The sequence below is a fragment of the Elephas maximus genome, chromosome 7, assembly GCF_024166365.1.
Source record: "Elephas maximus indicus isolate mEleMax1 chromosome 7, mEleMax1 primary haplotype, whole genome shotgun sequence".
Classification (NCBI taxonomy): domain Eukaryota; kingdom Metazoa; phylum Chordata; class Mammalia; order Proboscidea; family Elephantidae; genus Elephas; species Elephas maximus.
This window is the reverse complement of record NC_064825.1, coordinates 75,253,849-75,278,160: the sequence shown is the minus strand read 5'-3', so window position 1 is coordinate 75,278,160 and position 24,312 is coordinate 75,253,849. Positions and strand designations below refer to the sequence as shown.

General features: G+C 43.8%; 1 protein-coding gene across 10 annotated transcripts in view; it reads right to left on the bottom strand.

Annotated features, from left to right (window-relative positions):
* The window catches only part of NAV2 (neuron navigator 2), a 451,696-nt gene that overhangs the window by 172,050 nt on the left and 255,334 nt on the right, over window positions 1-24,312 (bottom strand). For all 10 annotated transcript variants that reach the window (XM_049890692.1, XM_049890693.1, XM_049890694.1 and 7 more), the window contains 4 exons: window positions 22,573-23,674; window positions 17,095-17,207; window positions 11,194-11,302; window positions 8,591-8,980 (listed from right to left, as the gene is read on the bottom strand). In XM_049890692.1, the coding sequence (XP_049746649.1) occupies window positions 8,591-8,980; window positions 11,194-11,302; window positions 17,095-17,207; window positions 22,573-23,674 (1,714 nt within the window). The remainder of the gene's footprint in view (window positions 1-8,590; window positions 8,981-11,193; window positions 11,303-17,094; window positions 17,208-22,572; window positions 23,675-24,312) is intronic.

Sequence of the window (24,312 nt, the reverse complement as noted above, 5' to 3'; positions counted from 1 at the left end):
GGAGCTCCTTGGAAACTCCACGGGGCAGTACTGCTCTGTCCTACTAGGCTCGTTATGAGTCGGAATCATCTTGGTGGCAATGGGTTTGGTTTTGGTTTTGGGTACTACACCTTCTCTTCACCCCAATATGGACTCTTAAAGGCAGGAAAGTCATGGTCCCTCCCTCACGCACATTAGTTAAATATTGACTAAGAATCTGCTCTGCACTGGGCATTGTGCAAAGTGCTTTGACACAAAGAAGAGTAAACAAAAGATGTCCACAGATAAATGAGCATCAAAATAATAATTCTGATGTTGTGAGATCAATGCTACTACAAAGTAGACATTAAGTACCATGAAAGCCCAGAAGAAGGAGCCAAGACCTGTGCTTGAATGGAATCAAGGAAGGCTTCAGAGAGGAGGTGACTAGCAGGCAATGATGGAAAAGGCAATCTAAACACAGGGTACTGTACATGCAAACAGTACAGAAATATCAAACACTCTGACATATTTATGGAGCTACAAGTAGTTCAGCAGGGATGGCTTCCTCAGCTTCTAAGGAAGCCTGGGGCTCAGTCTCCTATGATGTACATAACACACGTAGTATCTGCTGATGGAGTAATCCCTGCCACCTGACAGACATGATCTGGCCACCAAAAAGCCAACAGTGAAAAACAGCTGGCTCATCAGCCAGGCTGCTTCTAAAAGACAAGCAAACTGCTACAACTTCTGCTTCCTTAGCCCCAGGTACCACCAGCTGGGGATCAGAAACCAATACAATGATTCTTAGAGCTAAAAGTCATCGAAATCACAGCATCGCATCCTACACTGGCCACTAGATGGAGTCATGCACTGCAGCAGAAAGACACCGCAGGTTAGGGTGATTTTCTCCAAGCGTCCTGTAAACGGGAAACCCTGGCGGCGTAGTGGTTAAGAGCTAAGGGTGTTAACCAAGGGGTCGGCAGTTCAAATCCACCAGGCACTCCTTGGAAACTCTATGGGGCAGTTCTACTCCGTTCTATAGGGTCGCTATGAGTTGGAATCGACTCGATGGGACTAGGTTTGGTTTTTTTTTGGGGGGGGGGGTCCTGTAAACAGAATTACTGGGTTTCACAGTTGGAGATAGCAAATTATATAAACCCAAGGTCTTGTGGAGTTAGGCACCAAGAATAGATCATTCGTTCACAAAATATTTATTAAATACCATGCTAGTCCCGGGACTTAGAAAAATAATAGGCACTGTCTGCCTTCGAGGAGCTCTGAGTTTAGTGGACACACACGTACACGCATGAGTGTGGACATTTCTCGAACAACCCTGCCTCTTTGCCAGGTACTTGTCATGCTCTATCTCTAATCCTCAAAGGTTAAGGGCTCGCTCCAGTTCATTGGGCTGAGCCACCATGTTCTTTTCCAACAGCATCCACCTCCTATCAGACACTCCAACAAGTAAAACGAAAGGGTTACAAAAATAAAAAGAATGACCCAGTCCCACACAATATAGTTCATAAAGTTATATTATACATCCCAGTTTGGAGAGTAGTGCCTGAGATCTTAAAAGCTTGCGAGCAACCACCTAAGATACAACTATTGGCCTCCACTTACCCAGAATAAAGAGAAAGAACACCGAAGACTCAAAGAAAAATCTAGACTACAGGAATAATAGTCTACACGAACCACGGCCTCACCTCCTTTGAGACTAGAAGAACTAGATGGTGGCCATTCTAGTCAGGGCCACAGTAGATGGACCCTGATGGAATGGGAGAAAAATGTGGAACAGAACCTCAAATTCTTAAAAAAAAGGGACAACCAAAAACAGACTTACTGGACCAGCTGAGACTAGAGGACTCCCTGAGACTATTGCCCTGAGATACTCTCTAAATTCTGAACTCAAACTAGCCCCTGAGGTTACCTTTTAGCTATATAACAAGTGGCTCACAAATTAAAGAATATCACCCATGAGCTCTGTGCTCTTTTAAAAACTCACCTATATGGTCAACAATGACTTTAAAACAAAGATGACAATGTAAGGGGGGAGGGAACCAATATTAATGGGAACGGAACAACAAGAACAGAAATGAGAATGTTGACGCACTGTGAAGAATGTAACCAATGTCACTGCTGAATGGAAACATAAACTGTTGTATAAACCTGCACAGAAAACACAACATTATTTAACAAAAAAAAATGAAAGAGTTACATAGTTACATGTAGTGTTAGGGGTGAACCAAGGGCACCAGGAGCACAGGAGACAAAACTCACCCTGACTGGGAGAGTCCAGGGCATCACGGGGTGGTGGTTTTAGGATCTGTCAGAGGGCATGACCAGTTGCCACCGAGTCGGCTCCAATGCACGGTGACCCCATGTGTGTCAGAGTAGAATTGTGCTCTGTAGGGTTTTCAAAGGTTGATTCTTCAACACAGGTCACCCGGCCTCTCTTCCAAGGTACCTCTGATGGACTCAAACATTTGATCTTTCAGTTAACAGCCAAGCCTGTTAACCATTTGCACTACCTGGGTATTCTCAAAAGAGAAGGGATTTCCAGGCAGAAGGAAGCAGCATTTCTGGAGCTTTGCAGAGACCTAGAAACAGCCTTTGGGAAATAGCAAGGAGCCTAAAGCAGTGGCAAATGTGGGGGATGTGAGAGGAGATGTGGCCAGGGGTACGGTAGGGAAGGCAGATGAAGAGAGGATTGTAAAGAGCCTTCCCCATTCAGTTAAGGAGTTTAGACTGGTTCCCAAAGGCAATGGGGAGTATCAAAGGTACTTGGGGAGAAACTGCTGATGTCCTCGCAGGGAAGATTATACAACTCAGTGCCTCCTTTCAAAGAAAAAAAAAGGCTTCCAAACATATGGATGCTAAGTCTGTTGCTTTAATTTTACTCTGTACCATATGGCTCTCTGAATTCCTAGAACATGAAATAGAATATCAGTACATGGATTGACTTCACAGATCAAAAATTAGTGAAAGACATCTTCATCTGTTATTTTAAATTCTTTTCCACTTAGTCAATGCCCAATTTATCAACCTAATAAAAGGAAGTGGTGAGATCAGGTGACAACCAGTAAGGTGCTTAGAACATGCCTGATACAAACCAAATACAATACAAGGTTTGACAAACACACACCCCAAAACAAAGACTCCTGATCAAAAGGGGGAAAATGCAGAATTTCAAATTCTCCCCCATGGTATCCAGACTTTCTGGAGTCATCGAGGCTAGATGAACCCCTGAAACCATTGCCCTGAGATAATCTTTAAATCTCAAGCATTAAATTAAAAATAGCCCCTAAGTCTTTAAACCAAACAATAGTTTAGCTTAACTAGTAAAGAATGCTTGCCTTGAGCATTGTGCTTTTTTGAGAACTACACAGATGGAATCAAATTGACAACACCAACTCGAAAGATTAGACTGGAAACTTAGGGGGCAGAGAGTTTACGTTAACGGTGAAGGAACAATTCAAAAAAGGAGGGTGAGAATGGCTGCACAGCTCAAAGAATGTCATCCATGTCACATGGAGAAACTGTTGTACTGGTGTATGTTCTGCTGAGTATATTCTCAGCAACAAAATCAAAATAAATTAAAATGAAGTGAAACTACCAAGAAGAAGAAGAAGAAAAAGCATTTGTCATTAGGTTCTTAGCTAAACTCCGAGCTAATAAACAAATTTTAGCCCCACCTTCCCTAGAATTGAAAGTTACACAAAACACACACATCCAGTGAAGAAAACAAAGTAGAAAAAAATTTTTTTTTTTTTTTTTTGGTACCCAAAAAAGACGACTAAGCCAAGGCACCGCGCTATTTTAAAAACAAAGGTTATAGGGTTTTCAGAAATCAGAATTTCTCTCTCAGACTTTTAAAATAAACTTGCTGTAAATTTTAACGAGACTTTTTCTCAAAGAGCCTCTGTGTGGACTTGTACGTTACTCATACATCAAGGCTGTGTTTTCACCAAGTCAAACAAAGATTTGGATGAAAACTTTAATCATCTCATTGTTTCTGAGTACCTGGATGTTTGCGGGTGACAAATATTTGCAATTAGATTTTTCTTTAAGATTGTATCTGATAATGACATATATCTGATAAACACACAAAATCTAATTGCAAAAATTTTAAAACTATGTTAATTGTTGTGCTTCAAGGTTTAGGGAAATCAAATGACATGCTTATGGGGCAGTTCTACTCTGTCCTATAGGGTCGCTACGAGTGGGAGTTGACTCTATGGAAACGTGTTTGGTTTTCTGGTTTAATGCCACATATGGAGCCCTGGTGGTGCAAGGGTTAAGTACTTGGATGCTAACTGAAATGTAGGCAGTTTGAACCCACGCAGTGGTTCTGTTCTTTTAACTATTACAGGCTTGGAAACCCTATGGGACAGTTCTACTCTGTCACGTTGTCATGATGAGTCAAAGCCAACTTGGACAGCACCTAACAACGTCACAGAGCTAGCAAGTGGGAGAGCTGGGTTTAAGCCCTGGTCTGTCTGATATGTCAACTTGCTTTCTTTCCACTGTATCAATTGTCTCAACGACGATTTATTTCTTAGATTCTGAAGTGTAGAGTAAAATACCAGTCCTTAAATATCTATAACATTGTCATTTCAATATGGGGGGAAAAATGAATAGAAAATTAATTGACTTGCCCAGAACTCAGCATTCAGAAAGGCAAACTGGCCTCAAAGCAGAAACTCACATGCCTTTCCAGAGCGTAAACTTACGCGTTCTAGAATGCTGCACCTCGGAGGAGTATAAAAACCCATCTGGTTACCTCTCCTCATTTTGCAGATACATTCCTGTATTAAGAGGAAAGGAGGAAGAAAAACCCAGACGAGACTTCTCCGATTTCAGTAATTGGGTGCTGTGCTTACTCTTAGCACTTTTATCTACACTTGTCCTAAGCACTATCTCATATGCTAAAAGTGTAAGCTTCACAAAGCAGAACCTGAAATGTAAACACTCGTGCTTTTAGCAAAGGTAATGACTCTGGTTTGGGTAAAGAAACCAGGACTTTCTCACTATGACATCACTCCGCTCCAGTTTAGAATGTGTCAATATCTCCACCTTGTGGAAACTGTCAGTACTACATCAAAATAAATTTACTAACCTTTTATTAAGGAAACCCTGGTGGCATAGTGGTTAAGTGCTTCGGCTGCTAACCAAAAGGTCGGCAGTTCAAATCCATCAGTCGCTCCTTGGAAACCCAATTGGCAGTTCTACTCTGTCCTTTAGGGTCATTAGGAGCCAGAATCGACTTGACTGCAATGGGTTTGGTTTGGGTTTTTTTATGTTTAAAGGGGCCCTGGTGATGCAGTGGTTAAGAGCTTGACTGCTAACCAAAAGGTCGGCAGTTCAAATCCACCAGCAGCTCTTTGGAAACCCTATGGGGGCAGTTCTACTCTGTCCTAGAGGGTCGCTATGAGACAGAATCGACTCGGCAGCAACAGGTTTTTTATGTTTAAAAGCCTCGTCTGACAATAAACTCTATATTACAGGGCACAGAACCCTCAAGAAATAAGCATGACTTTTTGGTAGTATATTACAATGGTAATTGATAATGATCACCTTGAGGCATGCTGGATACCAAAAGTCTTCTAAATAATAATAAGGTTAAATGATGTGCTTTTTAATTTTAGCAATAGGTATACGTTACTGTTTTCCACGTTTACAGAAAGCTAGAAATAAATACAAGACGATGCTTCAAATTAACTAGATCATCTAATGTGCCAATTAACTTTCCCAGTCATTCCAGAGAGCAGAAATGTGTTATATTCTGAGAGTTTGATGGTTTCTGCCTTCAAAATAAAATCGACAGGCAGAAAGCCAAAGCACCTCTACGCTCAGGCTTTTAAGTAAATAAAAGAACACTTCTAGCCAGACAGGTGCCCACTGCTGCTCATGACTGTCGAGTCGATTCCGAATTATAGCGAGTCTATAGGACAGAGCAGAACTGTCCCAAAGCGTTTCCAAGGAGTGGCTGGTAGATTCAAGCTGCTGACCTTTTGGTTAGCAGCTGGGTTCTTAACCACTGTGCCACCAGGGCTCCTAGCCAGACAAGCAGAACAAAGCAAAAAGGGAGTTCATTTTGAAATACAAATTCTAGCAGTTGTACTATTTCAAGGCCTCAATAAAACGTTGGCCACACTGGTGCAGCATGGTGGCTGAGCAACATGGTGTCTGGAGGCACAGCCCCTGGACTCTGCCCCTTAATGACTGCAGGGACTGTGACCAAGTTGTTTATCCTTCCTGGGCCTTGGTTTTCTCATCTGTAAAACAGGGATTATGATACTATCTATCTCAAGGGATTGCTGTGAGGATTAAACAATAGATGCAAGCACCTAGCATAGTGCTTGGCACATAGTAGGAGAGTTAGCTATTATTAAAATTACGAAAATATTAACACATCCATGAGGTGCTTGATCACTATTTTCATGGAAATGAGTGGCATGATTATTCTACCCTATTTTGATTATCTGTAATTTGATTGCTAGAATGTTCTAGGTAGAAAAGATCCTGGAGAACTTTGAGGCAGCTCACTTAACAGGTAAGTAAGTCTCAGGCCAGTGAAGTAAAGAAACATCCCTAAAGTTACATGCTGATATGCAAGTGGAGCTAACAAACAAGAAGCCAGGCCTCATGGTACACAAAATCATGGCCTGCTCCATCTACAGCGTTCCTCAGACATCATCTCATCCCTCCCCTGAGCTTTACATATGAACAAACTGTGAAACAGGGAAGTTCATTCATTGATCCATGCATTCATTCATTCAGCAATACTTACAGGCTATTATGTACAATCACCACCCATCTGTCAATTTGTCCTACTGTGGTGACTTGCATGTTGCTATGATATTAGAAGCTATGCCACTGGTATTTCAAATACCAGCAGGGTCAGCCATAATGGACAGAGTTTCCAAACTAGGACAAACTACTTTCAAAAATAAGCCAATGAAAACCCTATGGATTATAAGAGAATATTGTCTGATATAGTGCTAGAAGATGAGCCCTTTATGTGGGAAACCAAACCAAACTAAACCCATTTCCATCGTGTCAATTCCATCTCATAGCGAACCTATAGGACAGAGTCGATCTGCCCCAAAAGTTTTCCAAGGAGTGGCTGGTGGATTCGGTACTCAGAATTCACAGCGGTTGCCACAATGGACTTGAACATAGCAATGATTATGAAGATGGCATAGGACTGGGCAACATTTTGTTCTGTTGTATGTGGAGTTGCCGTGAGTTGGAGTCAACTCGACAGCAACCAACAACATTATGCACAGATCACTGAGATAGGCACTGGAGATTCATGAGCAATGAATAAGGCAGATGGTGTCCCTGGACTCATGGCACTTATTGTAGTGGGGGGGGGGGGGCGGCGGCAATAAAACATAAACAAATAACCAGGATAAATTCAAATAGTGACAAAGCTTCCAAAGGAGAATAAGACAGGGTAATGTGTTGGAGATGACTGGGTAGGGGCAGGACACACAAACTACTTCAGGTTGAATGGTCAAGGGGGGCCTTTCTGAAGATGTGACAACTGAGCAGCAAGAAGGAACCAGCCATGCAGAGATCTGAGAAAAGAGGATCCAGTCCGAGAACCTGAAAGTGCATAGGCTGTGAAATACAGGAGAACTTGACAAGACTGAGGAGCAGAAAAGATGGCTGCAATGAGACCAGAAGAAATGGTTGGTGCCTAGCTACCACTACTGAATGTTTTGATCAGGGACTCAACAGATGGATCCTGATCAAAAGGAGGAAAAATATGGAACAGAACATCAAACTTCTATGGAAACCAGACTAAATGGATCCACTGGGACTGAGGGAACCCCCAAATTTATTGTCCTGAAATAATCTCTAAACCTTTAACTGAAAACTATCCCATGAAGTCTTGTGTAACAAAACAACGGCTTAGCTCAATTAATAAAGAATGTCAACCTGGAACATTTTGCTCATTTAAAGAACTATCTGTGATCAAACTGACAATAGTAACTCTAAAGCACAAATGAGAACTTTAAGGGCAGAAAAGTATAAAAATTAATGGTGGTAAAACAATATGGGTAGAGATAATGAGAACGATGACAAAATGTAAAGAATGTAGCATTGATCTATACACGTAGAAATTGCTGAATGGGTATATATTTTGTTGCATGTATTTTAACAAAAAAAAAAAAATTTTTTTAATTTTTTTACATAAATAAATTAAAAGAGAAGAAAGAAAGAAAAGACGGCTGCAGTAGGGGAATGGGGAGCGGAGTAGAATGATATCTAAGAGGCAGACAAAGGCTAGATCATGTAGACCAGGTAGGCCATGCTAAGGAGCTTAGACTCCATCCTAAGTGCACAGTTTGTTCCAGGGCCTGACACAATATGGTTTGTTTTCCAGCATCGCTCTGGCTGTGGGTGGAGGCCTGCTAGCACCACCCAGCAACTTACTGGCCAAGCTTGGACTGTGGCCCAGGTCTTCTGACTGACAGCAGTGCTACCATCCACAAGGATAGCAGAAGCTGAAGGAGGTGGTTTGATCTCTTTCGGGGAACTCAAATAAAGGCCTGCAAAGAGAAACCAGGTGCCAAGCCTTCTTTCGCTCAGTAGGAAGCGTGAAGCCCCAGGTACTCACCCACTGGTAATGTCATCAGTCCGGATGTTCTTGCTCAGAACGTCCCCATCGCTCATGTAGCCGGGGGCATCCATGCTGATGCCTTCCATCTCCATCTCGTCTCCTGCCTTGTCTGAGACGTCCACATGGCAGACGCTGCTGCCCCTGGTTGCCAGCTGTCTTCTCAGCGGGGCAGAGTATGCATAGCGACCTGACTCAGTGTTGATGAACCGGCTCGCATTGGCTCGAGGGGGGTACCCGTTGCCCATAGAGGGGGCGTCCCCTGCTTGGAGCCGGGGGCTGGACTGGCCGAGTCTCCAGGATAACGGAGTAGGCCTTCCGGTCAAGCTGAGGATACTGCGTCCACTTATCTCCGTGGTGACATTGGTGTCAAAGGTGGTTTCCAACGTGCTAAAAAAACCAACTCTGGGTTAGAGCCAAGTATGCCTGATAACATTTACAGTTCATGTGTTCTTTAATTTTTCTTTAAATTATGAAGCATTCTGCATACACGAAACAGGATAAGACAACAGATACCACCCAATATATTCTCTGTTAGAAAAGAAAAAGGTAGAGGCTAACGGGCTTGGGGGTGGAAAGAAATGGGGAGTGACTGCTTAATGGGTACTCTCGATTCTGGAAGTGGGTGGTGACTGCTGCACAACAGTGTGAGTGTGAACTGTCACTTAAACATGGTTAAGATGGCAAATTTTATGTTACTGACATCTTACCATAATGAAAAAGGGAAGCTCCCTATCTACACAACATTCTTAAAAGCCCAGCAGGTACATTTTTTCCCTAAAACATGGTACAAGATCCCACCATTAATTACCTTTCTTAAATGATCTTACTTTTTTAAATCCAGGAAAGAAAATGGAAAATGCCGAAGTGATAAAGATGAGCATAAAGGTCACCACCTGCCTGTTCATTCTAGGATGCTGCATCACAGCTCTCTTTCCTAAAGCCAGGAAGCTCCATCCACCCACATCTCACATCTTCAACTCCCTCCCGGCCGAGCAGGTGGGGGAGCCTTAACGTTCGAACTCTCTAACGTCCATTCTCCCCAGACTTTTGCTTGTTTAAAATGACAACTAAGCTTTGGGGCCAAAAAGTCCAAAATGGGTGGAGTGCCTGGGTTTGAGATCCATACTAAATCAAGTTATAAGGGTCAGAAGCTGCCAGGAGATGGAACTCCACCCTGACTTTCAGAAAGACCCTTTAGGACTACATCACCTTCACAGTCAAACAGGCTTTCACAGCACAGTCCAGACAGTCATCTGCACCTCCAAGGACCACGCTGGTATTTCTTAACTGAGCTGAAAGGGAGATTTTTTCCTGCAGGAGAAACCGTCAGGCTTTCTCTCCTGTCATGACCACCATCCTATTACACTGAAGGTCAGATCCAAGCCAAGAAATCCATCAAACCACTGTCTAACCAATATGAGTCAGTTTCAATGATTATGGTGGTAAGAGGGATGCTTCATACTTGATCACAGAGTCACAGGACCCAGTATCTGACTCCATGCCATTCAAATATCTAAAGATTTAGGAGAAGCCACTCAAGGGCACCACAAACCGCCAATGATTCTTCTTTGGAAGAGGCAGTTTTATACTTCAAGCTGTTTTTGTTTCCCTCTGATTTGGAAGCTGCCTTACTTTACTCGGAAACCCTGGTGGTGTAGTGGTTAAGTGCTACAGCTGCTAACCAAGAAATCGGCAGTTCAAATCCACCAGGCGTTCCTTGGAAACCCTATGGGGCAGATCTACTCTGTCCTATAGGGTCGCTATGAGTTGGAATCGAGTAGGCGGCAGTGGGTTTGGTTTTTACTTTCCTGAGCTGAGGATCCCCGTTTCAGGGCTGATAGAACCCACAGTAGTTAACTAAGCTGGATTCTGCCAAACCTGCTGATAGAGGAGAAGCCCTGGGGTCTTACTGCTATACCCATTTATCACAGAAACTACAATCTGAGAAGCAAAGAGACTCCCTTGGAGCTCAGTGGGGGAAATTAGAACCTTTCCTTGATTATCAAAGCCAAACATAAACTGTAAAATTTCATCCTGCCAAAATCATGAAAAATATCCCAGGGTTGCATCTTCTTTGACTTCTTGCTCAGCAGTGAAAACAACCTGCTAAATGTTTCCAATGTAATCCTAGACTCCATTGAATAAAATCATATTTTAAACATTATCATCCATTCTTTTTAGGTGTTTTATACACGTGCATGACCAACAATATACCGCGTGTTGTGTATCAGAAGACCGGGTAAGAATTCAAGTTATTCACATAACCACACAGGTTGAATCCAGTTCACCTGCTTATTTCAAAAGCACGACACAGCTTGGGAGGCTGCACGTAGGAAAGTGAAATTTAAATGGAGCTGTTCTACAAGATCCTATGTTGAATGGGTTTACCAACCTTCTGCTTCTGGGAGAAATCTGTCTATACTAATTTTTGCTCCCTACAGTCCTTTTCGCATGCTGCATGATGTTCCTTGAGAATTCCAGCAAAAGTGGAGACCAAGATTATTTCTTCCACTATCAACTAAATCACTTTGCTAGTCACGTGAAGCAGCGTGTAAAGCAAGTTACCATCTAGTTCGGTACATAATTCACTGTGTAGATACCTGTGTGTAACCTGAGTTCCCCGTAAACTGGACATGGTCTCCTCCAAATTCTGCCGCAGATCAGCGATGTTCTTCACTGTCCGCAGGCGCCGGGCCTCTGGATCTTCCCCTGGGAAGACGAGAGTTAAGACCATTTGAATTCTATGATAGGTTGTAAGCTTCCTGAGAGTAGCAGCCATGATCATGATTATCACCATGTTCTGTGCTCAGTGCCTGGCTCACCAAAGGTGCCTAACAAGGGTGTGAGGATGAATGACTGAATGCATACCCAAAGGAAGGTTTTACATCCATGGGAAGAAGTCTGTCTTCTCCCTCCTGATCCCTCCTGAAACAGGTGAAGACTAACTTGTGGGAGAAGCAGAGCGCCTAGTCTAAGACGTAAATACATTTCACATGATCTCCAATAAGGATGCACACAGTTGAGATCTGATCACTTCAGCGGGATCATTTTCTGCCCACGCAAAAGTGGCACTTTGTTTTCTCACCGTGGGTGGTACATGCTGCCGTCTCCCGGCTCTCTTACAAATGGAATTCAGAGTGGCTTGGATCTACACTTATTATTCATGCATATTTCTATAGATACAGATTTGCCTTCTCCCTTGTCAGATTCCTTGTGTCATTTCAAAATCTGCCTCCTCTTCTTACTGTGTAATTGGGAGGAAGTTGCTGACCCTCTCTATCCTTCAGACTCTACATTCCTAAAATATGCCGTGGATTGCCAGAAGAACAAATCAGTCTTAGAAGCAAAGATGTCAAAACTTCGGTTGCTTACTTTGGACTTGCCTTCAGGAAAGACCAGTCTATCATGTTTGGTAGAGGGTCAGTGAAAACTAGGGAAACTCTCAATGAGAGGGATTGCTACATTAGCTGCATCAATGGGCTCAAATATACCAATGGTCATGAGGATGGCACAAGACCAGGCAATGTTTCGTTCCGTTATACATAAGGTCACTGTGAGTTGAAGCTGAATCCATGGTAACTAACAACAACAAGAGTACCCACCTCAAAGGACAGCTGCCGGGACTAAATGGGATAAGGCGTGGAAAGCCCTTAGCATGGAACCCTCCACACGTACACAGGATGTCAGCAAGGCTTCTCTTAGGTGAGGAGGCCCATCCATTCTCTGGGCAAGATTTCCCACAAAACACCTGGCTGGGCAGAGTTTAAGCTGATGCTAACGTACTAGGAGAAATATAAGCAGGGATGCTCTCTCAGCTCAGCCATACTTCAGGTTCTCCAGCTATTCTGCTTCATTTGGGCTTACAAGTAAAGGAGGAAGAGGGGAATAACTACAAAAGTGGTTAAAGGGATCAAACATTTTTCCCTCAGAGCAATTTCAGGGAGAGCTAACGAGACTGATATTTTCAAGTGTTGAGCAACATTTTTTAGAAACCTCCGTACAGAACATAGCACATGTGGGCAGCAGTGGAGTTTACACTGAACACTGGGTAGTATACGGGGACTGTGGTGGTTCAGTGGTAGAATTCTCACCTTCCATGTGGGAGATTCAGGTTCAATTCCCAGCCAATATACCTCATGTGCAGCTAGCTTCTGTCATTGAAGGCTTGTATTTTGCTATGACCCTGGACTGGTTTCAGCAGAGCTGCCAGTCTAAGATAGACTAGGAAGAAAGGCCTGGTGACCTACTTCTGAAAACCAGCCAATGACGAACCCTATGGGTCACAACAGTCCAACGTGCAACTGATCATGATCATGATCACTGGACTGGGCAGCATCTCATTTCACTGTGAAAGGAGTCGCCACGAGTCAGGGGCCAAGGCAGCTAACAAGAATAACGGAGTTTTCAGCAACTGTCACTAATATGGCAATAGGCTGCTGAGAAATGTCATAGAGTTAACCCTGTTTCTGAGATGGACAACCGCTTCCCTAGGTGGTTCTCAGCATGGTTGTGCCTGGAGGCTGGGGGATGCATTAAATGATAGACATGATTATGTGATTTTACAGAGGGAATTGGCTATAGCAAACTCGCTAGCCTTGAAAATGCAAGTGTTTTCAATTTTCTCCCCCTTTTTAACCAAGGGAAATTTGGAAGGCATTTCTCTCTTATCTGAAAACTGGTCAAGCTTGCATTTCTCACCCAATTCTTTAAAATACACATATGTGTGCATGTGTTTTTAAGCAAAAGCAGTGGTGAATATCTATTTTACCTTCCATTAATGGCCTTGGAGGAATGTAACTGTATCTGTCTCCTGGGCCATCAATTAAATACCTTTTACTGCCAGTTTGGCCACATTTGATATCTGTGTAAGGCTGCCAAAAAGGTACTGATTAGTTGGGCAGTTTCAGGCCCTGAATGAACATTTATTATGAAGCTACGTCTAGGCACGGGTTTTCAAATTACCTTCACCAATTAATTTAACCACATACACACAAGTTTTAGTAACTGTAATCAAGGACATATTTGCTTATCTTAACTCTCCTTTAGAAATGGAAAGATCTTTGAGATAGGGATGTCTCATCTTTACTTTTGGTAATCCCACATAAATCTATAGATGCCTAAGAAATATTTGTTGGCCAACAGATACGTCCTTAGTATGGGACAGAAAAACAATGACTTTGCATTCTGACAGATAAAGGACTAAATTCTGACAGTGCCACTTATTAGCCACTTGACATTGGGCAAGTCACTGACTCTTTTTGAATCTCATCTGTAAGATGGGGATAAAAGCCCTTCCCTCAAAGGGTGAGTATGAAACTCAAATGAGATGACACATATGAGGTGCCTGGCATATAATGAGGGCTCAGTAAACTTAAGTGTCTTATTTCCCTCTTGGAGGTTCCACTGGGAAGTCTTTCCTTCCCTCAGAGTTTTGTGCTACAACAGATTCCAAGGGTGATGCAGAAACCCAAACCATTAATCCATCTGCCTTGCTTAGGGGATCACGTCCTAAACTGTCAATTCTGCCTCCTTGGAAGATGGCCTCAGTGTAAGGTTTTCCCACCAACACATGTCCTGAGCATAATAAACTTTCAGCAGTGCTCCAGTGGAAATAAAGGGCCCTTTCAGCTCATATACAACGACCTTAAAAACCAAGTAACGGTAATTTTAAGCTATTCCATCTCTATCTGCAGCTCTCTTGAATTTGCCAAGCCTCCTTCAAGTCACTGGTCACAATGAGAGGGTTTCACATTCTGGTAAGACTCCTCTTCACCAAAAATGCTGAGTTTCCCTGGGTGATGCAAATGGTTAAAGTGCTTAGCTGCTAACCAAAAGGTTGGAGGTTTGAATCTACCCAGAGGTACCTTGGAAGAAAGGCCTGTGATCTACTTCCAAAAAATCAGCCACTGAAAACCTTAGGGGGCACAGTTCTACTCTGACACTTGGGGTTGCCATGAGTCAAAACTGAATCGATAGCAACTGGTGTGATTTTTTTTAGGAGGATGGTAAGGTGTTACAAAAGGATCTTTGAAGGAACCTGGGATTTTCACTTGAATGAGGAAGGCTTTAGAAGCAAGCTGCTACATGGATGAGAATGGAAATTGTGGGTTTGAGGAGGCTGAATTATATCCTGTGATAAGAAATGTGAGAATGAAGAACTCCATTATCAGTTAATGCCATCAAAACAAGGAAGGGTTGCTAATGAAGGGATAAACTTTCTGTCACAAGAAATATTCAAGCAGAGGCTGAAGGGTGATCCATCACTGAGCTATAGAAGGGATTCATGTATAGAAGAGATTCATGATAAACTGGTGGCCCATGTGGTTCCTTCTAACTCTATAATCCAAGACATATTCCACAACTGTAGTGCTAGGTAAACGACAAAGCCTGGTGGGAAAATCCACCTATTTGCATAATCAAAGGGAGGTGAGAACTATGTAACTGAGCAAATGTTCTTATATATGTCCATTTCTAGATATACTCATCATTCATTGTGATTTCAAGTGATTGGCTTTGGAAAAATTAAAGTCAACCTTTAGTGTCTCCATAAAAAAAAAAAATTTCACAGACAGTCACACATGATTTTACGGCTTGAATAAAAGGCCAAGTCACCCTGCTCAAGACATTTTCATTAGTAACCAACACCATTTAACACTCAAGGATACTTGACCAGGCACTACTGGCTGCACAGGTCTCTTCTTCAAACCAAGTGACAACCTCTCAGGGTTTCTGAGCTTTTACTTGGTTTTGTAGTCCTGGTGCAGAGGAAATATGGAGAGAAAAAGAAAAGTTAGCGGAAGATCACAGGCAGCAATCTGTCACTGCAATCTAAGTGCTATTTGGAATATTCTCTGGCTGCTGCTTTTGCTTTTTGAACTTGAATTTGGCTGAGACTCATCATATCTGACATGCATTCCCACAACTCCATGGGACGGGCATACATCTGATACACGCCAGGCTCCGAAACACTGGCAGGGCTCTTTTGATGTGTGCACATAAGAACATGGTCTGGAATGCGTGGGGAGACTTGAGAAGTGATCTGAACTCCACACCCTTCTCCTCCTAGCTGGTCTTTTTACTGTGCTATCCATGTACTCAGGTGCAAAGGAACTACAAACCTTGAAGAGAAGGAAACAGAAAATCAATCCCAAATGTGGGGACCCGAACCATTGTAAGATGGATCACTTACAAATAGCTTGGAAAAAAAAAAAAAAAAATCACTATACCACCACTATGCCCAGCCAGCGGAGCCAGAAGGAAGTAGTTAAATCACCCAGATCCTCTGAAATGAATACTCAGAGCGAATGGTGAGATGGGTAAGATTCAATCCCATGGGCTGAGGACCAATTCCACAGCTGTAATACGGCTATTAAAGCAGTGTGGTCATGGATATTTAGACTAATAAACAGATTTTAAACATGGCTTCAATTTTTAACCCAACTCTTCAAGTGGGAAGATATGAGAATGGTAACATAGCTACTCTAACTACGTGGTTTACCGCTCACTTCCCAGATTAGAAGTTGCCGGAACACAGGGCACAGAGCTGGGGAATGAGAGACAGAAAGTGGCAACTTGGAATGCACCCCAGTAGGAATTCCAATTCTGATGTGAGTTTTTCTTCTTTAAATGCAGAAGGTGATTTGTCATCGTTAGGTGCCATCGAGTCGCTTCCAACTCATAGCAGCCCTATGTACAACAGAATGAAACGCTGCCCAGTCCTGCGCCATTCTCACAATCATTGCTATGCTGAAGCCCACTATTGCAGCCACTGTGTCAATCCATCTTGCTGAGGGTCATGTAACATTAATAAATAAATATCCGTGGAATTGGCTATGTGACAACTATAAATCTTATGCTTTTATACATACACCCATTGCCATCAAGTCAATTCTGACTCATAGCGACCCTATGGGACAGAGCAGAACTGTCCCACAGGGTTACTAAGGCTGTAATCTTTACAGAAGTAGACTGCCACATCTTTCTTCCAAGAAGCAACTGGTGGATTCAAACTGTCCACCTTTCAGTTAGCAGCCTAAGTGCTAACTACAATACCACTGTGCCACCATAATACCCCTTTAGTAGTCATTGTCTAGGTTAGACTTAAATAAAACTTTTTTTTTGGTAAGAGAATCATGCTGTCATCTTTCCAATTAATGGAGGAAGCTAAGAATACACTTTTAATCAGTGCTTCCACATACAAAAGAAAGAAAAACATTCCAATATCTGAGTTTCAAATCTTGCTAAAAAGCAAGTTCATCTGAAGAGTAAACAAGAGATTCAAAGTTAAGAACCAGAGCAGGCCTGAGCCCCTAAATAAATGAAATGAAATATATCTTAAAAAAGAATTTGCCAACAGGTCAGAGGCTTATTTACAATTCTGGAGAGGAGAGGATAGACTGGGAGAGAGAAAAAAGGGAAGAAAGAATATTGACGCCCTTCCGGCAGGTTGCACGGGAGACCTCATCACCAACAGATCTAAAATTTCCGATGCTCATACTCACCGGTGAGTTCCTCCAGGGCGGGCTGTCCACTCTTGGTATAGTGGCTGGGCTCCATGTTCATGCCCGCTGAGCTGGACTCGGCAGTGACATTCCCTTCGGTGTCTGTCTGGGACCTTCATACACAAACCAAAGCAGACATGCTTGTCATGAAAGGCAGCTACCACATCTGGGCCACTGTGGTCTGACCATCGCACCCACCATCACCTCCTGCAGCAAGCTTTAGAACAGAGCAGACCAGCAGACTGATACTAAATAATTCATTCAGCTCACGTGGAGCAATGTCCTAGAATCAGAGACAGCCACCCAACTGTAAAAGATGAAATATTCATCGTCCAAATGGAGGGGCTGCAATCCCTCACCCAGGGAGGATTCTCTGCACTGCCATTGGGAAGGCAGGTCTAACCAGACAAATGCTGGAGACTCCTAGGTGGTTTGGCTAATTCAACCTGTGCCAAAGAGCAACTTTTAAGTAACCAGCAACGCAAGCAAGTCAAGCATAAAGATGACTCTATTGGCAGCCCTCATACCCTCCCCCCCAGATCCTCCTGACATGGCTTTCTCTGAAGAGGTGACTGTAAAACCAGTCAGGAGTGGGTGCCAAGCAGGTGTGTTTGCCCTCCAGATCTCTGATTCAGAGCTTAGATCTTCTGCCATGAAAGGTCTCATTGATGGTTATTTCAACACTTGACTGGAATCTGTACTTCCCCAAACCTTCTCCAGGCCCTTATTTGTCAGACAAATTGAGGCAACTGCTTCAAGCAACGTTTTCTTGCCCAGCTACCTCTGTTCATTGAGGCACGGCATGCGAATATATAATTATACTCAGATGCATAACCCTGGGTATAACATTATTAATTCATTAGCACCCTGAGCAAATTCAACCAGGTTTCACTATCTACGAAGAAAGTGTTTGCCAGGAACATGAATTGTGTAAAATGGGCTATGGGGGATGTGTTGAAAAACCTCCAGCCATCCACCCACTCTCCTTACCTTTGCCCTCCCACTAAGGCCATTAGTTCCCAATCCTTGTGATCGCTACCTTTAGAGGATTTTCATAATCCCAGCGCTCCCTCCTCTCCATTCCCCTGCTAGCATCCAAACCCGCATCATCTCTGCCTAGGCCCATATAAGTACTTTGTAAATTGGTGCCCCACCTCTAGCCTAGAGGTTGCAAATGGCAGCCAGTTGCCGGAACCAGCCCACAGATGTATTCTTATTGATCTGCATGGTATTTAAAGGTTTTCAAATTAGTTGCAACATTTAAAAATTGGGAGATTTCACAAGAAATATCTGGATTTCTGCCTTCTCCCGGTAAAAACTAGAAAGTTTGGACAGCCTGAGTTCGCTTTTTTGCAGGGCGCCACCTGCTGGCGCCAAGTGGTATCTGCTCCCTCTAGAGAGGCATGGGAGCTCCCTCTGCCAGTCCCAAATTGCCTGAGTCACTCACCCTTTTACATTAACTTTTTTGACCCAATCAGGCATATAAATATGTGACCTGTTTTTTAGACTGTTCCTAAGTCTGGTTCACTCCCCACACGATCCTCCACAGATCTTTTTAACACCAATTTGATCACATCACTCTCCGTTTATAGGCTTCTAATGGTTTCCCACTGTCTTACAGAGTAAGGTTTAAACTCCTTATTGTGGTAGAAAATGCCCTACATAATTGGACTCTTCCGTCCTTTATTTCCAGCCCCAGGTCCTGCCACGTCCACCCTTCAGAAGCAGCTCTACACTGTGTTCCATTCACGTGTGGTTTCTCGCCATTCCCTGATCATACTGCACCCATAACCATTTTGCCTTTGTACTCATTGTGACCTCTGCCTAAAGGCCCTTCCTTCTTCCTTAGTTCACTCCTAATCTGCCTCGAAGATGCAGTCCCCACGGACCCAACAGATGGATCCTGATCAAAAGGAGGAAAAGCATGGACCAGAACTTCAAACTCATATGGAAACCAGACTTACTGGATCCTTTGAGACAAATCTAATGCCTGGAAATAATCTTTAAACCTTGAACCGAGACTAACTCATGAAGCCACTGTTAAAACTACAGTTTACCCCAATTCATAAAAAATGTTTGCCTCAAGCATAGCACTCTTCTAAAGAATTATTTATGTGAGAATAAACTGACAGCAGTTCATCTGAAGCAACAGATGAGAACTTTCAGGAGCAGAGAGCCTAAATTAATGGTGACGAGACAATAAGGGTAGAGACAGAATAGTGATACAACATGAATTATGTAAATGATATTGGACTCTTCATCTAGAACTTGGGAATGGATGGATGTTTGTGTATATTGCCACCAAATAAAAAAAAAAGACTCAGCTCCCATATTGTGTTGGCCTGGAAGCCTTCTCTTGACTCCTCGTCAACCGATTTCATCACCACGTGTTTCTGCAGCCCTCTCCCTATTTTTCTGTTGCCATATTTATTACGATGTGACAGTTAATAAATCTCTCCCCAAATAGACTGAGAGCCCTCTGAAGGCAAAGACTAGCGCAACTGAAACACAGACCAGGCAGTCAAGAAGGAGGTGCTGAATGGACAACGGACAAATGAGAAACGTTTAAGCCTAGAAAGATGCTGGAGTCTGGACATTTAGCTAGATTCAGGTCTAGGCTTCCTAACTTGGTAGCCATGCAAATTTGAATAAATCCCTTCATGTCTTTGAACCTCAGCATCCTCATCTATCAAATGGGATAACAACAGCAATCTCCCCAGATCCCATAAAAAACAAATGTGATCTGACATACAAGCACTTAGTAAACTGTACAGCAAAAGAGGTGTTCATTGTTACTTCTGAACTGTTAAATATAATTCTTTTTGGAATTTTTTTTTTTTTTTAAAAGGACTTATCTTTCCTTCACCCCATGGTAACATCATTAACACGGAGAGGTTCTAGGGTGGGAGAGCGTTGTAAGTATACATTGTGGAGCATAAAGTTCAGACAGGGAATTTTAGAGCAGGAAGGGAACCTAAGCCACTTTAAAAAAAAGTCTAATTTGGCCCAATCTCTTTACAGATGAAGACACTGAGGGTCAGAGAGATTATGCGATTTACAGAGTTAATACAGGATGATGGCTAGCAGGTTGGCCCCTCTAGTTAGACTGGGATTTAGACACTAGCTCTTTCAGTTAATAGTTCTTACATATGACTTATGGCTAGTTATTACCTATGAGGAATGTGTTAAGAACCTGCCTGAACTGTGAAAAATGGACTCTAAACTTCAGTTTCCTCATTTATAAGATGGAGATTAAGAGAACAGTAGCCAGCTTCTGGAGTTGGTGGAAGGATTGAATGAGTTGAGGCATGGAAGGCCCTTAGCTGAGTCTGCACACATGGGTGTATGCTCAGTAGCTGCTCCTGCAGCCAGGGCCCATGAGCACACAGGGAGTCACAGCTGATAAAGGACAGAGCCCAGGTGTCTCGACCCCTGTCCGGGTGCTCTTCCCTCCAGCCTCTCTTCCCTGGCTCATCTACAGAGGAAAAGTACCTCAGAGGGCCCATAGGGGCAGGGCACAGGATGAGCACTGACATCAAGATAGGGTTTAACAGACACAGGTCTGAGATGATTTCCTTATGCTTTACCATTAACAGTTATTCCATTCTTGCAAAAACTTGAAATAAAAAAAAAATTAGAAGGAGGTTAAATGTTTTGCAATCTTTCAAATAATTACAGCAAAAGGAAAAAATGGGGGGAGGGGCGGGAATTGATGGTGATCAAAGACCATCATAGCTTTTAATTTTGAAAATGCAAATCTAGAGCCTGTGATTTGTAGCTTGAATATGTATTACCTGCAGCCGATCAATGTTACCGGAATGATAAAAATTTCATGGGGAGCAATCAAAACTGCCTCCGTGCTTCAGGGAACAAGCATATTAGCAGGGCGTGGAAGGGCTGAGTCATTCTCTCAGCTTTGGCGCCCTCTTCAGGACAGTTAGCTGATGACTTGATTTCATAAAAACATGAGCAACTTCCAATTAAAAAGTCCAGACCTGGCCCTTGAAGGGGAGGGTGAGTAGAAGAAAAGGAAGGAGGGGCTAGGCAAAGCCTGATACTCCCTCACTGGCTGTATGCTAGCTGGCTTTACAGATCTCTCAAGCCAGTCTTCCCACCTGCTATTGGGAGCAACTGTAACAGAACCTACTAGAACACAACTCAAGCAAGGAGACAGGGAACGTCTCATCCTTTGGGAAATCATATAAACATAGGTTGCTGAAAGCCTATGCAAATGAACAGGTAGGCAAATACATGTATGCATACATGTGCATTCACATGTTATATATGAATGTGTATTTATGTCTACATGTATATGTGACTGTCGATGTATGTCCTTCCTGTGGGTATTTGCATGTCAGGGGACAGTTGTGTGTGTGTGTGTATTTAGGGTAAGAGTTACAAAATAAAAAAAAAAAAAATTTTTTTTTTTTTTTTTTTTACATTCAATCATTAGCTCCCTATCTAGAGGCATGAGTTATCACTTCAGTGGGCAGTGTGATCAAATGCTCCAGCACAAGATCAAGTGCAGCATTTGAACAAATGCACTGGGACCCCTCAAGAGCAGTGCTGCGCTAGCTTTCGTCCTTCTGGGTTGAACTCATCCACATGTATCGCTGTGCCCATCTGACCCAGCACCTGACCTCTGACATTTGGTAGCACCCAGAGCCTATGTCCTTCAGCAAAGGTGTGTGATGCAGGCTGAGCTCCTAGGGGACCTCACAGGCCAGAACCACAAAAAGCGGCACCTGGCTCCAGTGGCCTCTCATGGTCCTATGGATGTGCACATCAGAAAGACTGAGAGATGGAGAGACAGAACCATGGAAGAAGGACAGAAGGACAGTCTCAGACACATACATCCAGGCTTGTGTCCTCAATACAACATCGGTTCTTTTGTTCTTCTAGAACTAGTCCCTCCCATTACCACTACCCTTGTCCACCATTCTTCTCCTGCCAAAAAACCCCAGCACTCAGCAGGGACCAGAGAAAAATCCTCAGTAGTATACGTGACGTGGTAAGAGACTGTGTGAGGATCTGTAAGTTTAAGGCAAACACTTCTATGAGAAAAAGTCTGAGTTACTCAGCAGTTTTGTTTTTTTAAGTATATTTAGAATGTATTAGGACTGATGTTGGGCCCTGGTGGGTGAGGCCAAACACCTCACACATTCAGGCTGTTTCTTCTTCTGAGATGCCCTCTGGCCCCCATGGGGCTGGTGAGCTCCTCCTCATCCTGGGTCAGCTCAAATTTTCCTTCTCCCTTTAGCTTTCTCTAATCCTCTCCCAGTCCATGTTGTGTTAGTTCTCTCCTCAAGCACACTGTGAACACTTCTACTAGTTGCCTATCACATGGCACCTTAGTTATTTGCTTAAATGTTCCTGCAGGGCAGTCCTAGTTTCTGCCTGCCTCAAAGTGCCTAGAATCCACCAGAAAGACTCTTTTGCCCAATGACCCAGGAAGGGCAGGATAGTGGCCACTCCTACCTGTACAGGAAAGGTGCAACTGTGGCAGTGTTGGGATGGTTGTATTGCTGCTGGGGCTGAGGTAGCTGAACACTGACAGTATTGCTTCCTGTGGTCTGGGTGGTCCCCACAGACCCACTGACGGTCTGGCTGCTGACGCTGTGGTTCAGGGTGGTCCCTCCTGGGCCTTTTCCTTCTGAGGAGGCCAGGCTGGAGGAGGAACTGGAGTGTCTGCCGTCTAGCTGGGGCTTCTGCTGGGGTAGCCCTGAGCTCGGCTTCCCACTCCGACTCCGCTCCCCTTCCTTAGAAGGTGCGGGGGCACTTGGGGATTTCCCGGGCATGCTCTTCATTCCTGGTTTTGGTATTCCACTGTGGGAAGGGGCTGTGGCCTCCTTCTTGGCACTGCTGAGCTTCCCCCCTTTGGGGATGAAGCTGGCAATCTTGGAGGACTTTTTTGGCATCTCGGTCACTGCTGCTCCGCTCGGGTCTTCTTTTGGCTCTTCTTTGAGGTCCGGCCTCTCCGTCACCGAGGCTCTCTTGGTGAGATCTTTGCTTTTCTCCTTTTCCTTCTCCCGCTGTTGTTTCTCCTTCTCTTTCTCGTTGCCTTTCAGGGAACTCTTCTTGTTGGTCAGCGCCCGGCTGAAAGTCCTCTGGGCGATCCCTTTGAGTGCAATCTTGGGGCTATTGGATGCTGGGCCCACGGTGGGGAGGGTGCGGCTGACAGCCTCCATCTCCTCGCTCTCTTCAAAGCTAGGTAGGATCTCCAGCCGCTCGCAGCTCGTGTCCCGGGACGCTGGACCCTCACCCGCCTTGGAGCCCCCTTTACTGTTGAAGAGTTTTAGCTTTTCCAGCACGGACTTTTGATTGTTGGGGGCGGGCTTGATGGTTTCAGGGGTGGGCCTGGGGGTCTCGGGCATGGGCTGCTTGATGGAGAACATGGAAGAGGTGGCACTGTGCTTCACGCTGAGAGACTTGCTGCGCCAGGGCTTGGAGGCCGCGCCGGGCTGGGGAATGGCCGAGGAGGCACTGCAGTTAGCGGGGCTGGAGCTGCTGCTGCCGTCCAAGGCAGCAGGTGCATTCTCGCTCATTCCGGGGTGGGAGGAGGCTGGGCTTTCCAATGGCTCTGCAGAGACGGGAAGACAGGGAAACTTTAAACACATCTATGGAGCCACACTGAAGGATGAGGGAGGGTATTCCCACCCAAAACTGAATAGCCAGTCTTCCCCAACCCAAATGCTGTCATCGCTCCATTACCCGCTTTGTGGCTTACCTCTGATTACATTTTAAACCCTAGCTCAACTTCCTTTGCTGTCATCATGCACCTTTCACAAACCATCCCCTCGCGCTCACCCTAGTGTGTGTTGTACAAATGCATGCTGATGTTAACACTAACATGCCCAAAACACAGGGTAAATCTATGGAAATCCAAGTAAACAAACAAAAAAACCCACACTACCACTGTGCGGCTCAAAGCCCAATAAGATGTAGGAAATATCTACTGTTTTAAATTATTCAGTCTACCGCCCCGGTTTCCAGTAATGCAAAAGAACCAAGAATTACCTAACTTTAAGGAAACCATATAGCAGAGACGTTAAAACAAAACAAGAAAGCTGAAAAACAGGAGAAACCAAGTATAATCTTCCAGGGAGAATAATTACCCACAGAAGCTGCTAAGTCCTATCAAAGCATATATTTTTCCTATATTGGCACTTTAAAAGAGTTACAAACATGATTCAGGCTGGACTTAAAAAAAAAGATTTT